This window comes from Colias croceus, chromosome Z (genome assembly GCF_905220415.1).
Source record: "Colias croceus chromosome Z, ilColCroc2.1".
NCBI lineage: Eukaryota > Metazoa > Arthropoda > Insecta > Lepidoptera > Pieridae > Colias > Colias croceus.
The window spans coordinates 9,698,406-9,711,347 of NC_059568.1; the positions used below are offsets into that span (position 1 = coordinate 9,698,406).

Below are 12,942 nucleotides of genomic sequence, written 5' to 3' on the forward strand. Positions count from 1 at the left end.
TTTCTTTCCTGTACCTGTACAATGTCCAAGCCTGTACGGTTTCCTCGTCATAAGAGGACTTATATCATTAGGTACTATATTATGATAATACCACAACAAACAACAAAACTCGATGGAACGCTAAGTATTGCGTTTAATAAGAAGATGAATACTAATAATGAAAGAGAGAAGTTGCCTATGAGAATTAATATTCCCCTGCTATAGCTGTTCGGTTCATCATCAATCACAATGTTTGTAAGTGGGTCCTATACCTACCCACTAACCCAGCATAAGCTACCGATTACCAAAGTAAAACAATAAGTTTACAAACATATCCAGCTATCATTATGTAAATGTGCGCCGCGGCAAAATATAATGAGCAATTATATTTCTCGACATGCTTTCGGTGCAGCGTGTGACGCATATGCGATACGGCCAGAATACATTATATCGGTCAATCTCGTATCAACAAAGCATAGGCTAAACCGTATAAGGTAGCACAGTCATCTTCCTAAAGGAAGGTCACAGATACAAGAGTCACGTAGCCCCGCTAGAGGAGGCCGCTCTGATTCACTTCCTGGTCAAATTGTGGCGCTGTGAAAAGTTTGCTAAGGTTGCTTTAGGGAAAATACACATTGCGAAGGGCATTGCTCATTTAGGAAATTCACGCAGTGTCCGATGTTTTTTAACAGTTGAATAAATTATTTTCTTCAAACAATATAATATATGAAACATTAAGTATTAGATTTTTGTTTGTTATTTACCTCGCTTGGTGGTTTAACTTATCATATCGCATACGATTTAAAATGCTCTAGGATTTCATTAAAACAACATCAACATCATTCTATTATAACTTTAATCAAACTAACTTAGAATTTAGATAGTAAATTATGAGGTACTTAAAACATTCACTAAAACTAATAGTCGTGACTAGACATTCACAATATTTAAATTAAATATAGTAGCAATCTTTAATGTCCTTTAAGTATTGGAGACGGGGATATTCTCAACGGTAACATAAGAATCACTGGGAGTAGTATCGCAACTCGGTGTATTATCATACTTCTTGTATCCTCCATTGGGTACTATGTGCGGGATCGCCCAGTCTAAAGACTTCGATCGCCTTTTGTTGGGATAGTGAATGTCAAACATTTCTGACAGATAATCCTTTCTATAACTATACAACCAATCGTCCGAGTTGGATCGTCGTTTCACTTCAACCGATGTGCCACTGCTGACTTCTTGTAATTTAGAAATACTTAAGATACTCGATGTTCCCGAAAACTGCCCCAACTGCCTCCTGCGATACCGAGACCTGGGCCCTTGGTAATCCAGCTGTTCCCGCCTCGCTAGCCAATAATAGTGAGCTATGGGATCTCTTGGACCCCAATGCCGCGAGGGTCTAAATGATGATTTTAACTTCTGCAATAAATAAATTATTCAAGATAATATTTTCCCGTTTTTTCTGTGTTGAAAATTGCACATAAATGCCATAGAAATAATAATTACATTTAATATTTGTTTTATTAACAGTTAAAGTTGCAAGGCCTTTTCCTTTGTTAAACAGTTGCGGAATTGCGGAAAATCGAATAAATTCGCTCGAGCAGTAGGATATAAACAGATATTTCGCAAATCATATAATTATAACGATACAAATGTGAATATAATTACCCCAATAATATCGTACTGCACTTGTCTGGCAACGGAAAATGTGGCAAATATTATTAAAACAAGGCCAAATATTGAAGTCGCGACGATAAGGGCAGTGGAGTCCCAAGGCGGCTCGTTCCACAGGGGATCGTCTAGAAACCTGACGATGTACCACCAAATTAGAAATGGAATAAGAATTCCAGGTGCAGCCCACCAACCCCACACCCAATACTTCATCAATTGTCTGCCAGCCAAAAATTCTACGTCTTCTGAAAGTACCTTCCAACCTAGAAGTGAATAATACGTTCAATTAAATCTTATTTCACAATATTGATAATTTATTTTAATTTATATTTTACTGAGACGTACCGTATATGAAAACAAAAACCAATATTTCAATAGCAGTTGTAAAGTTAATGAGGAACGGGAGTATAGTGTCTTCCAACATAGTTAGCATGGAGTTGTCAATGAGTGCTGCGGCGGCTATCCCGGAACCAACTAGAGAACTGCATACTGAAATGTAGCGCCACCTGTATCCACCGATACGACGGAAACGATCATAGATGGGATATAGCAAAGATATCTGAAATAAGTAACCAAAAGAATACAATATGTTTTGGAAATCAGTAATACTATGTAGAGAGTACACACATAGAGAGTACATACAGCGATTAGTGCTGGTTATGGTTTCTGACTTACTTAAATTGAAGAGGCAAATGCAAAACTACAAAAAAAAGTTAAGTAAGTCGAACTACTTAAAAAAGGAGAGTTTGATTACTTGAGAAATCTGGCATTTGGTTAGTGTGGAGGACATAATAATATAAGACTCATGAAGACGTTTTAAGTAAGAAAATAAAAATTTATATTTTATTTCAACTTACCATGCTAATTATTCCAGATAAAAACAAAGTCGCAAATATAAGTAGGGGCCAAATTGCGCTAAGATTTTTATTTACAGTAATATTATATGTTTGTGCGAGTACAGAAAAATTTGAAGTATCATTTTCATTACTTCCGAGAGCAAACCAAATAGTAAGACCAAACCAAATTGTCACAATATTTATACCGACGAATGAAATTGGTGTCCTGAAAAAAATCATGAACGTTAATTTTTTTTCTGCGTAAATAGAAAAATATTTGTTTGTCTTCCAATAACAACAATACTGAAACATGTAATTAATTTTGTAGGTTTAGTCAGGGCCGTCTTAGACTATGCCGGGGCCTTTGGGCACACAAGAATTGGGGGCCCTTTGAAACCAAACTAGTTATACAAATTTTTTCCCATAAATATATTATGTGTTTTTGCCCTAAATTGAAACTTATAGAAGTAACTAATAAGAAATGAGAAAATTTTTGCTCCATTTTTTTATACATTTTACAAAAAAGTTACTTCTGACCAATTTTGTATTAGGTATATGGTCTTTTGATGAAACTTTTTTTCCTTATTTTTTGCTGCTGCTGTAATGGCGCTCCAAAGTTGACTTAAATTAAATTTAATTAAGAAATATTTTAAGAATTACTTTTTCAAATTACCTTTCTCTTTTTCAAATTTATCTTTTTAATATTAGCATCTGGATTTTTTGAAGTGAAACTTCTTTATCGGGGTTGGAAAAAAATTTAGTGTAACATTTTTTCGTTACGCGCCATTTTTTTCTTATCCCTACCACGCGTGATTCGATGTCTTCGACGACGTTTCTGTAAAGTTGCATATATGTATATAATTTTTGGAAAAATAAGATTATAAAGAAGTTTCACTTCTTACGTGTGTACACAAGTACACGCACACATTATTCTTTCGTAGCCGTTTCTTATTAAAATGGTAGGAAGCTACATCTACAAATAATGTATTGATTCTTTTGTATAAATAATTTTATGATCTACAAGTACTAGTAATTCGCGTTCGCGTTCGCGTTCGAATTCGAATTGGTGTTGGAGTATGAGTTTGTGTTCGCGCTCGCGTTCACGTTCGCTTTCGCGCTCGCGTTCGCGTTCGCTTTCGAGCTCGCGTTCGCGTTCGCGTTCGCGCTCGCGTTCGCGTTCGCTTTCGCGCTCGAACTCGCGTGCGCGCTCGCGTTCGCGTTTGCGTTCGCGTTCGCTTTCGAGCTCGCGCTCGCGTGCGCGCTCGCGTTCGCGTTCGCTTTCGCGCTCGAACTCGCGTGCGCGCTCGCGTGCGCGCTCGCGTGCGCGCTCGCGTTCGCGTTCGCTTTCGCGCTCGAACTCGCGTGCGCGCTCGCGTTCGCGTTTGCGTTCGCTTTCGCGCTTGCGTTCGCGTTCGCGTTCGCGCTCGCGTTCGCGTTCGCGCTCGCATGCGCGCTCACGTGCGCGCTCGCGTTCGCGTTCGTTTTCGCGTGCGCGCTCGCGTTCGCGTGCGCGCTCGCGTTCGCGTTTGCGTTCGCGTTCGCTTTCGAGCTCGCGCTCGCGCTCGCGTTCGCGTTCGCGTTCGCTTTCGCGTGCGCGCTCGCGTTCGCGTTCACGTTCGCTTTCGCGCTTGCGTTCGCGTTCGCGTTCGCGTTCGCGCTCGCGTTCGCGTTCGCGCTCGCATGCGCGCTCGCGTTCGCGCTCGCGTGCGCGCTCGCGTTCGCGTTCGTTTTCGCGTGCGCGCTCGCGTTCGCGTTCGCGCTCGCATGCGCGCTCGCGTTCGCGCTCGCGTTCGCGCTCGCGTTCACGTTCGCTTTCGCGCTTGCGTTCGCGTTCGCGTTCGCGTTCGCGCTCGCGTTCGCGTTCGCGCTCGCATGCGCGCTCGCGTTCGCGCTCGCGTGCGCGCTCGCGTTCGCGTTCGTTTTCGCGTGCGCGCTCGCGTTCGCGTTCGCGCTCGCGTTCGCGTTCGCTTTCGCGCTCGAACTCGCGTGCGCGCTCGCGTTCGCGTTTGCGTTCGCGTTCGCTTTCGAGCTCGCGCTCGCGTGCGCGCTCGCGTTCGCGTTCGCGTTCGCTTTCGCGTGCGCGCTCGCGTTTGCGTTCGCGCTCGCGTTCGCATTCGCGCTCGCATGCGCGCTCGCGTTCACGCTCGCGTGCGCGCTCGCGTTCGCGTTCGTTTTCGCGTGCGCGCTCGCGTTCGCGTTCGCGCTCGCGTTCGCGCTCGCGTTCGCGCTCGCGTTCGCGCTCGCGTTCGCGCTCGCGTTCGCGCTCGCTTTCGCGCTCGCGTTCGCGCTCGCGTTCGCGTTCGCGTTCGCGCTCGCGTTTGCGTTTGCGTTAGCGTTCGCGTTCGCGTTCGCGTTCGCGTTCGCGTTCGCGTTCGCGTTCGCGTTCGTGTTCGTGTTCGTAGTTTAGTTTTACCTAATTTCAGTGTAATGAAAGAAGGCTTCGTCGAAGGTCGAAATGATTTAATTTACGTAATATTAATATAAGTGAAACATCTTTAGGCGCGTTTAGAGTAAAATTTCAAGATCGCGTCATGGCAATACCGTCACGTCATGGAGTAAGGCGACCACGGCGACGATTCTTCTACAACGATCTTTGCATCTTGGTAATAGTGTGTGTACAAATTCACGCTGGATGTTTAGAAAATCATGTAATTTTTTAAACAGAAAACGTGTTTAAAAAATTGCAGATAATTTTTTGCACAGGGCAATGTGCGCTGACATTCAAAACATACAAGAAAATATAGAAAATAATACTAAACAAACCATACAGAGAAACCGCAACAAAAAAAAAATCGTATATAAAGAGTATTATATTCTTGAAGTAAATCAAATTTGCAGAGTAATTTTCTGTCCAAAAAGTAATGATATCCCACCAAAAACATGAATGTAAAAACTGAACTCGGCTCCAATTTTTACATTTATGTTTTTGGTGGGATATCAATTATTAGTATCAATAGCGGATTCTATTCTCTAGCGTTTCTGCCACTTGTCTACAGGCCCAGAGATTAAAGTTTTGTCACAACGCCCATATTAAAAGCTAGGTATTCTGTAAACTTATACTTGTTATTATTTTCATAATTCCGAAAATAATTCAAGTAAATGTCTGATAAGTTAATTATAATGGTGTTCGAATCACTCGAATTATTTCTATACATAGATGTTTTGATTCGAATAAATCTGAAAATGATCTGACGTTCTGGCAACGAGAAAAGTGTATTGCTTTTAATAAAATATTTTGAGATATATGTGAGAAAAATTGTCTCCAAAAATCTCCTCCAGGGGGCCCCCAGACGATGGGGGGCCCTGGGCACTGGCCCCCTGTGCCCCTATGGTAAAGACGGCAATGGGTTTAGAGCTAGCGCGCAAGAGCAACTTTTGTCTCCGCAACTATTTTATCTCCTCCATCAACTCTATGGGCTAGTAAGAAAGTGCGCGCACATAGCGACGCAAATTCCCATAGAATTGATGGGAGAAACAAAATAGTTGCGAAGACAAAAGTTGCTCTTGCGCGCTATCTCTTAAATTACTTACTGTATACTACTGCTATAATACATACCATTCCACATCCGAATTTGCATAAATTGAATCCCCAGCGGATATTAAGTAGCCACCAGCTACTTGAGCCGCCAACAATGCGCGAGAAATGGCAATATTCCATATCTCAGGCTTTAAGAAATTCGCCCAATCCTCTCTCTTGCTTAACCAAGCTAATCCAGTCTTATCTCCGATACAACATACTATGATAATCCACAATACTTGTAAAGCTGGCCCCAATGTGTAGAAAATTCTCTTCATAGATTTAACTGGACTATATAGTCTGAAAATAAAACAGGTTATTAAATAAATATATAGAGGAAAGTCATCAAATATGGAATAGTATTCTAATATGGAATTCCTTCATTTCTCTAAGACTATAAGTATGAATTGCAATATTCGACCATCTTCTGTTTCATTCGGTGTACTAATTATCGCACTAACACCATCGAGTTAGTTGCGCGAACGGTTTACGTGTGGCAGGCGTGTTTTGTTTTGTTCCCGTGCAGAAAATTTTTAAGGTAAGTAATAAATGAGTAATTACCGGCTATTATGTTTGTTTACATAAGTGTTATACTATTTAGTATATGGGTATTCTGTTTATTTCACCATTTTGTGATCTTTTGTCTTTAAATAATTGTGAATTGAAAAATATTTAGAAGAGTTTGAACTAGTATAGAAATCCAAATATATACAGTCGTCGGGGTCTAATTATGGAATATTATAAACTTGCTATTATTTCTTTAAAAACTGTATGTAATGTTTGTTTTTAGAATGTCCGGTTTACAATCAACCTAACGAAAAATCTGGGATGAAGAAAAAACGGCACAATCTATAAAATTCGTCCGGGAAAAGAAAATGGGGTATTTGAAAACGGCACAGGATTTCCAAGTCTCTGGGACAACTTTATTTCATCTTTATATTTCTATTTCTTCTTTCAACGTTATTAATTTTATTAAGAGAAACAAACAAACGAAGAAAAAATAAGGATGATAGTGAAGAAGAAAGACTCTGAGGAACTAGACGTTATCCAGTTTGATGAAGGAAGTGGACATGATGAGTTGATGGACCAAGTGCCTTCTGACTCTGCAGATGCAGAACGTAACATACATGCATCAGCAGAGTCAGGAGGTTCTGTTCCATGGATGAAAGTGGAGAAAGTTGAGTTAAATACTTGATGTACGGCTCTGAACACATTATGATGTGCTGGTCCAAATGGATCTGGATTTGTGACTTTTGCAAGTAATTACGTAACTTCTTTCATTTATCACAATATGTTATATTCATTTAATTGATCTCAAAGATATTCATTACATTTTTGTTATTGTTATGTTGATTTATGCTTATATTCCATATAATTATGGGTACCTATTCGATAGCCATATATTTGGTTACTCATTTGTGATTTTGTTTTTTGTGTAAGATTTTAATTTGATTACTGATATATTTGGTTAAAGGCTGTTAATTACTACTTATGGATGTATGACTGATCAGTAAAAACAATAAACTGATTTAATTTATGTGAAGTTTTATTTTTATATCCCAAAAACAAAATGGTATTCCATATTTGGTGACTTTCCTCTACCAACGAATAATAGTTTCATTAACACATTATATTTTGTGCAACTGATTATCCACCTCACATGAATCAGAATACCGTGCATTAATATCTATAAGTAAGTCATATTGTATTCTTAGGCATTAATATTTAATACGCTAGTGGTTTATAACAATTTTCTGTAGAAAGTAGCAGATTCCTGTTGCCAACTTACGCGCTCTTTCCTCATTCTGAGAACATTCGCAGTTGCAGTGTAAATGGTTCGAAATAGAGCGTTTTGAAATGAATGAATTTGTAGTGTTTAATCAGTTCTATGTTCTATAGCTATAATAAATTTGTGCTGTATCATCTTTCAACAATACGTTTATTTTACGCGACAATTTTGGCACGGCCAGTAACCACTATGGCGGCTGGGCATGCATATTAAAATAAGCACTAACCACTTACATTTACATATGCAGAATAATAGGTAAGTAATTTAATAAACTGTTAACGTACTACAAGAATACGTACAAAGCTTTGTATTATAAATTACATACTTACAGGAAAGGAAAGAGAATCCAAAGGAAAACAATTACCAATACTAATGCGGTGTAATATTCTGGTTTTTCACTAATCGGGGCCAAGATTGTTTGACTGTAAAGTAAAGAACAGTAATTATTGAGGATCGTTTATTAAAAAGTACATACAGGTCGTTTATTGACACACGGTTTTTTTAATGAACTCATTTTTTTATGACTTACTTGAAGCACAATGTAGCATTTTGGATAACTTCCAAGTCTTGACCCTGTAAATATTAGTTTTGTAAAAAACTTAATGGGTGGGAAAGGATTAAAAAGTTTTCAATGAGTTCGTACGTTCTCGAGATTTGCACTTAGCCAAATTTAGGGTTTAATTTTTAAATATAAATATACAATTCGTGTTTAACATAGAAATGGTAAACAAGAATGTATGAAAATGATACGGGATGCAATCCTGAAAAAAGGCTTAGGTATTCCGGACACATTTTTGAAAACTCTCAAGGAACAGATTTCAAATAAGTGTAAATTAACATCCATTGTATAATAAACTCACGCCATCATCCACAACCTCTATACAATCACTAAATGGTATTGTATTGTTTAGTGTGAACATAAAAATCATAGCCGACACCGCCAAGTAAATAATTGCGCACACAGCGCCGATGTAAGATATTAGGAGTCTGATGTATCCAATACCTAAAAATAGACATATTTTCTTTAACATTTTTAAAAATATTCTCATGAGGTAGGTAGAGATATAATATTGAATTGACATTACTAAGAATCATAAGAAATTACCTTTAAAGAAAGGCACTGCTCGCCATACACCAACAGCGTCTTGCTGGCTCAATTGTCCAGTGGCCAATTGTAGAATGACGGCTGGTAAAGCCACTATGAGCATTGCCAACGTCAACACAAGACCATAAGCCACTCCGCCATAACGGAAGCCATCTCGAGGAATGCGCCACGTGCTGTTCAAACTGTATGCAACGGCCAGAGTGCAGAGATGGGCACGCATTTGCGGCCACATTAACCATACCTATTTCAACATTATTGAATTATCTTGAACCATCGAGTAATTAATTATCAGCTACTAAGAGGAAGTATAGTTTTCAAGTATATTAATCAATCTTGATGGTACTTAAACTTGACACATAAACTTTCCACGCTATTTTCATCAATTATTTTAATTGATGATTTTTATTAATGGATTTTGTCAAATAATAATTGTCGATTCAATATTTGTACTCCCAGTACATAATCCAATATAGATGTTTCTTCATCATATTAATAATGCGCTTATAAACAAACTATTAGCCTATATTTATATAAATAGCAAAAAGCACCACTCTTTTATTTACACATTACAAAAAAAAACAGACATTACCTTTAATTTATAGAAGTCAATCATTATAAAAACCAACACAAATCACATAATAACAATCCTCCGAACTGATGTGCAAGAAATGTGTGACTTTCGGTGCCTGTTCTAGATATAGTTAAGATAAAGATATCGACTACAACGGACGAATCTTTCGACGTTTTGATATGAAAGTGAAGTGTCTCTCTTGCTTGTTTACACAAAGATAATAAACTACGATTGCTAATCTAATGCACCAGCACTGACCAATTCACACATACCATGCTAATTGTAAATAATAACTACTTTGTTTCATTGATCAACGAAGATATTATATTTTATAATTAATTATTATGACCGTAATTGTTTACTCTCACACACAATTATTGCTCTCAATAATTTGCGATGAATATATAAGCAGTATACTGCACCCGAGTCAATTTACAAGTGCTTTACGTGTGTTGTTACATTTTTAATTTTTTAAGATCAAGCGATTAATAATTTAATGATATTAACTATATCTTGTGTAATAAGCATTATCGGGTCTCATTGTTCGTAACTTTTTCATTCAACTTTGCTTGCTCATCAAAATGTTGAAATTTTAATAAGTAACTAGTTAGTTAGTTAGTTAGTATGAAAATAAAAGAAAATATATTTCTAAGACTTTATTTCAAAACTTCTTAGCCTATTCTGTTACATTAAAATAATTTTATAGATAGAGAGATCTAAAGTGCATCATGATGTGCGAATTTTACATAATGAAACGACATGGGAATGGTACAATGGTGAATTTTGATAAAAGTGATTTCTTTATATTATGCCGTTTTGTTCAAAAGGTTTAAACAAAATATATTTTTTTACAATTTATTACTTGCGTCCCAAAGAGTTATGAAGTGTAACAAATTTTGCAGGAAAAGAATGTCGTTATCTGCCTTCGCAATCGACTGAGTTTTATTTATGAAGATAGAGCATTAAATACAATTATATGTTATTAGTATAGAAGGTAATTAACCACACGACGACAATCGAGCAAAAATAGATCTTTCCTTTAATTGCTTACGCCTAGATATAATGCGCAATCAGCTCAATCCTCCCCACTTTGCAATGATTTTTGCTCGACGTCCATTTTTAATCTAACATTTAGTCACATTGAACATTAAGATTGAACTTCAACTAACTGCACATCGATTCTACTGTTAAATTGTAATACATAAAATGTTACACGGTTAGATTTACGACATCGATTGGAAACAACACCGTCGAATATTCTTATAGTTTCGCAAGCAAATAATAATACAATATGGGATGAACGCAATATCCAAGTGATACTCAATAAATGTTTACACAAATAAGACTAAATAAATAACTTAACTTAAATAAATATATCCACAGAAATTGTCTAAATTTATAAATGCGAAGTTTTTAGCGATATGAGATGTTTGTTATTTATCAAGCTAAAATTTAGAATATTAAATGGAAATAACCAAAATTATGATTATGAAAATATTCACCTTCGACCTTTTCTTTGTGAACAAAAGAAGTTCCAGAAAACTTACGCATTTATATTATAATCACTTAATTTAACTTAGGTACAGGAGAATATAAACAATATTATACAAATTGGGGAAATAATAAGCAGTGGTACTATGCTAGAATTTCTCTGATTTTGCTGTTCTATAATTACTTTTTATTAGATCTTTGGGATTAATTTCCCGTTTTCATTCAAAATGACTTCATATAACCTTTACATTCATTTTTAATTAACAATGTAGGTATGAATTTATTTCAGGGAAATTCTAACATTTTTACACAGAATACTGACACAGATAACATATAATTAATATATTTCACGATATTATTATATTAGACACAGATAATAATGAATACACAACATTGATTTTACATTTAAAACATCTATATATTACGATTATACATCAATACTACGATGAATATATAGTTGAAGAATCGAAAACAAATTTTATCATAATTACGAATAACAAAAATATAGGTGTATTAAAGCAATAAGAGGAACATTAGCAATAATGTATGAAACTTAATTAGTAACTCGCAGATTCAAATAATCGCAGAACCTATATGAAAAAGAGAACCAATGATAAATTTACAACTAAGTACAAAGTAAATATTCGATGCTCAATTTTCCGCATTAGGAACTCTACCCTCTACAACGTACTATGACCGTAAGAGGCGTATTAGGATCGGAAAGCTGGTGTTCATCAGTGATGGAACGATCAAGTGGGCATAGTCTCATAGGTACCTTTCAATACAAAGAACCATTTTGTTGCCTGATACCTTCTTGTTACGGACGCAGTAGTTGTCGTGGGTAGTATCCTTAAATATTATTCATTCAAGTTTCATTCGAAAATTTAGAAAACACCAAAATTTAATAATAACGCGAATTATCTGTCGTAAATTTTGTAGAAAATATTTATTGTAATTAAAATAAAGTTCTTGATTGGAAATAATGCAATAAAATGCCGCTCCTGTGAGAAATATTTGAAGGTAATGTTTTCAATTTTGAATTTTATTATAGACAATTAATTTAGGCGAGCATCACAAAACTAAACATGTTCCAAGTTAACTTCGTGTTTAAAATACGCAATGAATATGCCGAGTCCATAGTAGCGCCTATCGTTATAATGTAATAGATCGGAACCATAGCCAAGTATTTTCTCATTGTCTTATTTAATAATGCCAATTTCGAAGCTTTACGATAGTCCTCGTGAAAACGGCATATTATTAAAATCTCATAAGTATTTAAATATAAGTTGTTCACTGAGATAGGGAACATAAATTATGTCATTTTTTCTTTACAATTCTAAGTTGTGTATATTATAGGAAATTTATGACGCCTCGTGAAAGATCCGAGCTATAATGATTAGCGAACATAAATTTGTGACATTTTTTATTATAGTTCATATTATTATGATGAAATTTTGGTTTTACTAAATTAAAATATTACTAACTGCAAAGGTTCCATAACCTAGCCTTATTGATTCTATAAATTATGATCACAATTACGAGCACTATGTAATGGACGTTGTGTAGTTTCAAATGTGCGATTGTAGTTAAATTTGAGTTAATATTTACAAGCGACTTACGATTGTAAGATGAGCTTGTTATTAATTGTGTCTTTTTTACAATTTAATTTTGATTCAATTTTAATTATGACTTTAATAACTCAGGCCCCGGAACCACAGACACAATAAAAAATCTATTGTGTCTTGGACCGATCGGACCGCTTGGGGCTCAATGGGATAAGATGTAACCTTTATAGTACATAAAATTACGAATTATTGTTTCGTCGTTCATTACAACCACATCGAATTCCCGTTTTATTTATATCCATTACAAACTTTCAGAATATCTATATAAAAAGCGTATGAAAGTAAATAACAATTGTAGATTAGTCGAAGTTGCTAATTAATATTCTCAAACGTTACAATATAAGAAAGTAAAATA

General features: G+C 36.4%; 1 protein-coding gene across 1 annotated transcript; it reads right to left on the bottom strand.

The window, feature by feature from the left end:
- Positions 1-817: 817 nt before the first annotated feature.
- On the bottom strand, positions 818-9,606 carry LOC123705542 (sodium- and chloride-dependent glycine transporter 1-like). Its single transcript, XM_045654371.1, has 10 exons — positions 9,490-9,606; positions 8,901-9,141; positions 8,656-8,798; positions 8,325-8,368; positions 8,125-8,217; positions 6,046-6,306; positions 2,511-2,715; positions 1,999-2,212; positions 1,651-1,916; positions 818-1,401 (listed from the first exon to the last, which is right to left on the bottom strand). The coding sequence occupies exons 1-10, from the start codon at positions 9,511-9,513 to the stop codon at positions 961-963; spliced, it is 1,932 nt and encodes a 643-aa protein (XP_045510327.1). The 5' UTR covers positions 9,514-9,606; the 3' UTR covers positions 818-960.
- Between the last annotated feature and the right edge of the window lie 3,336 nt (positions 9,607-12,942).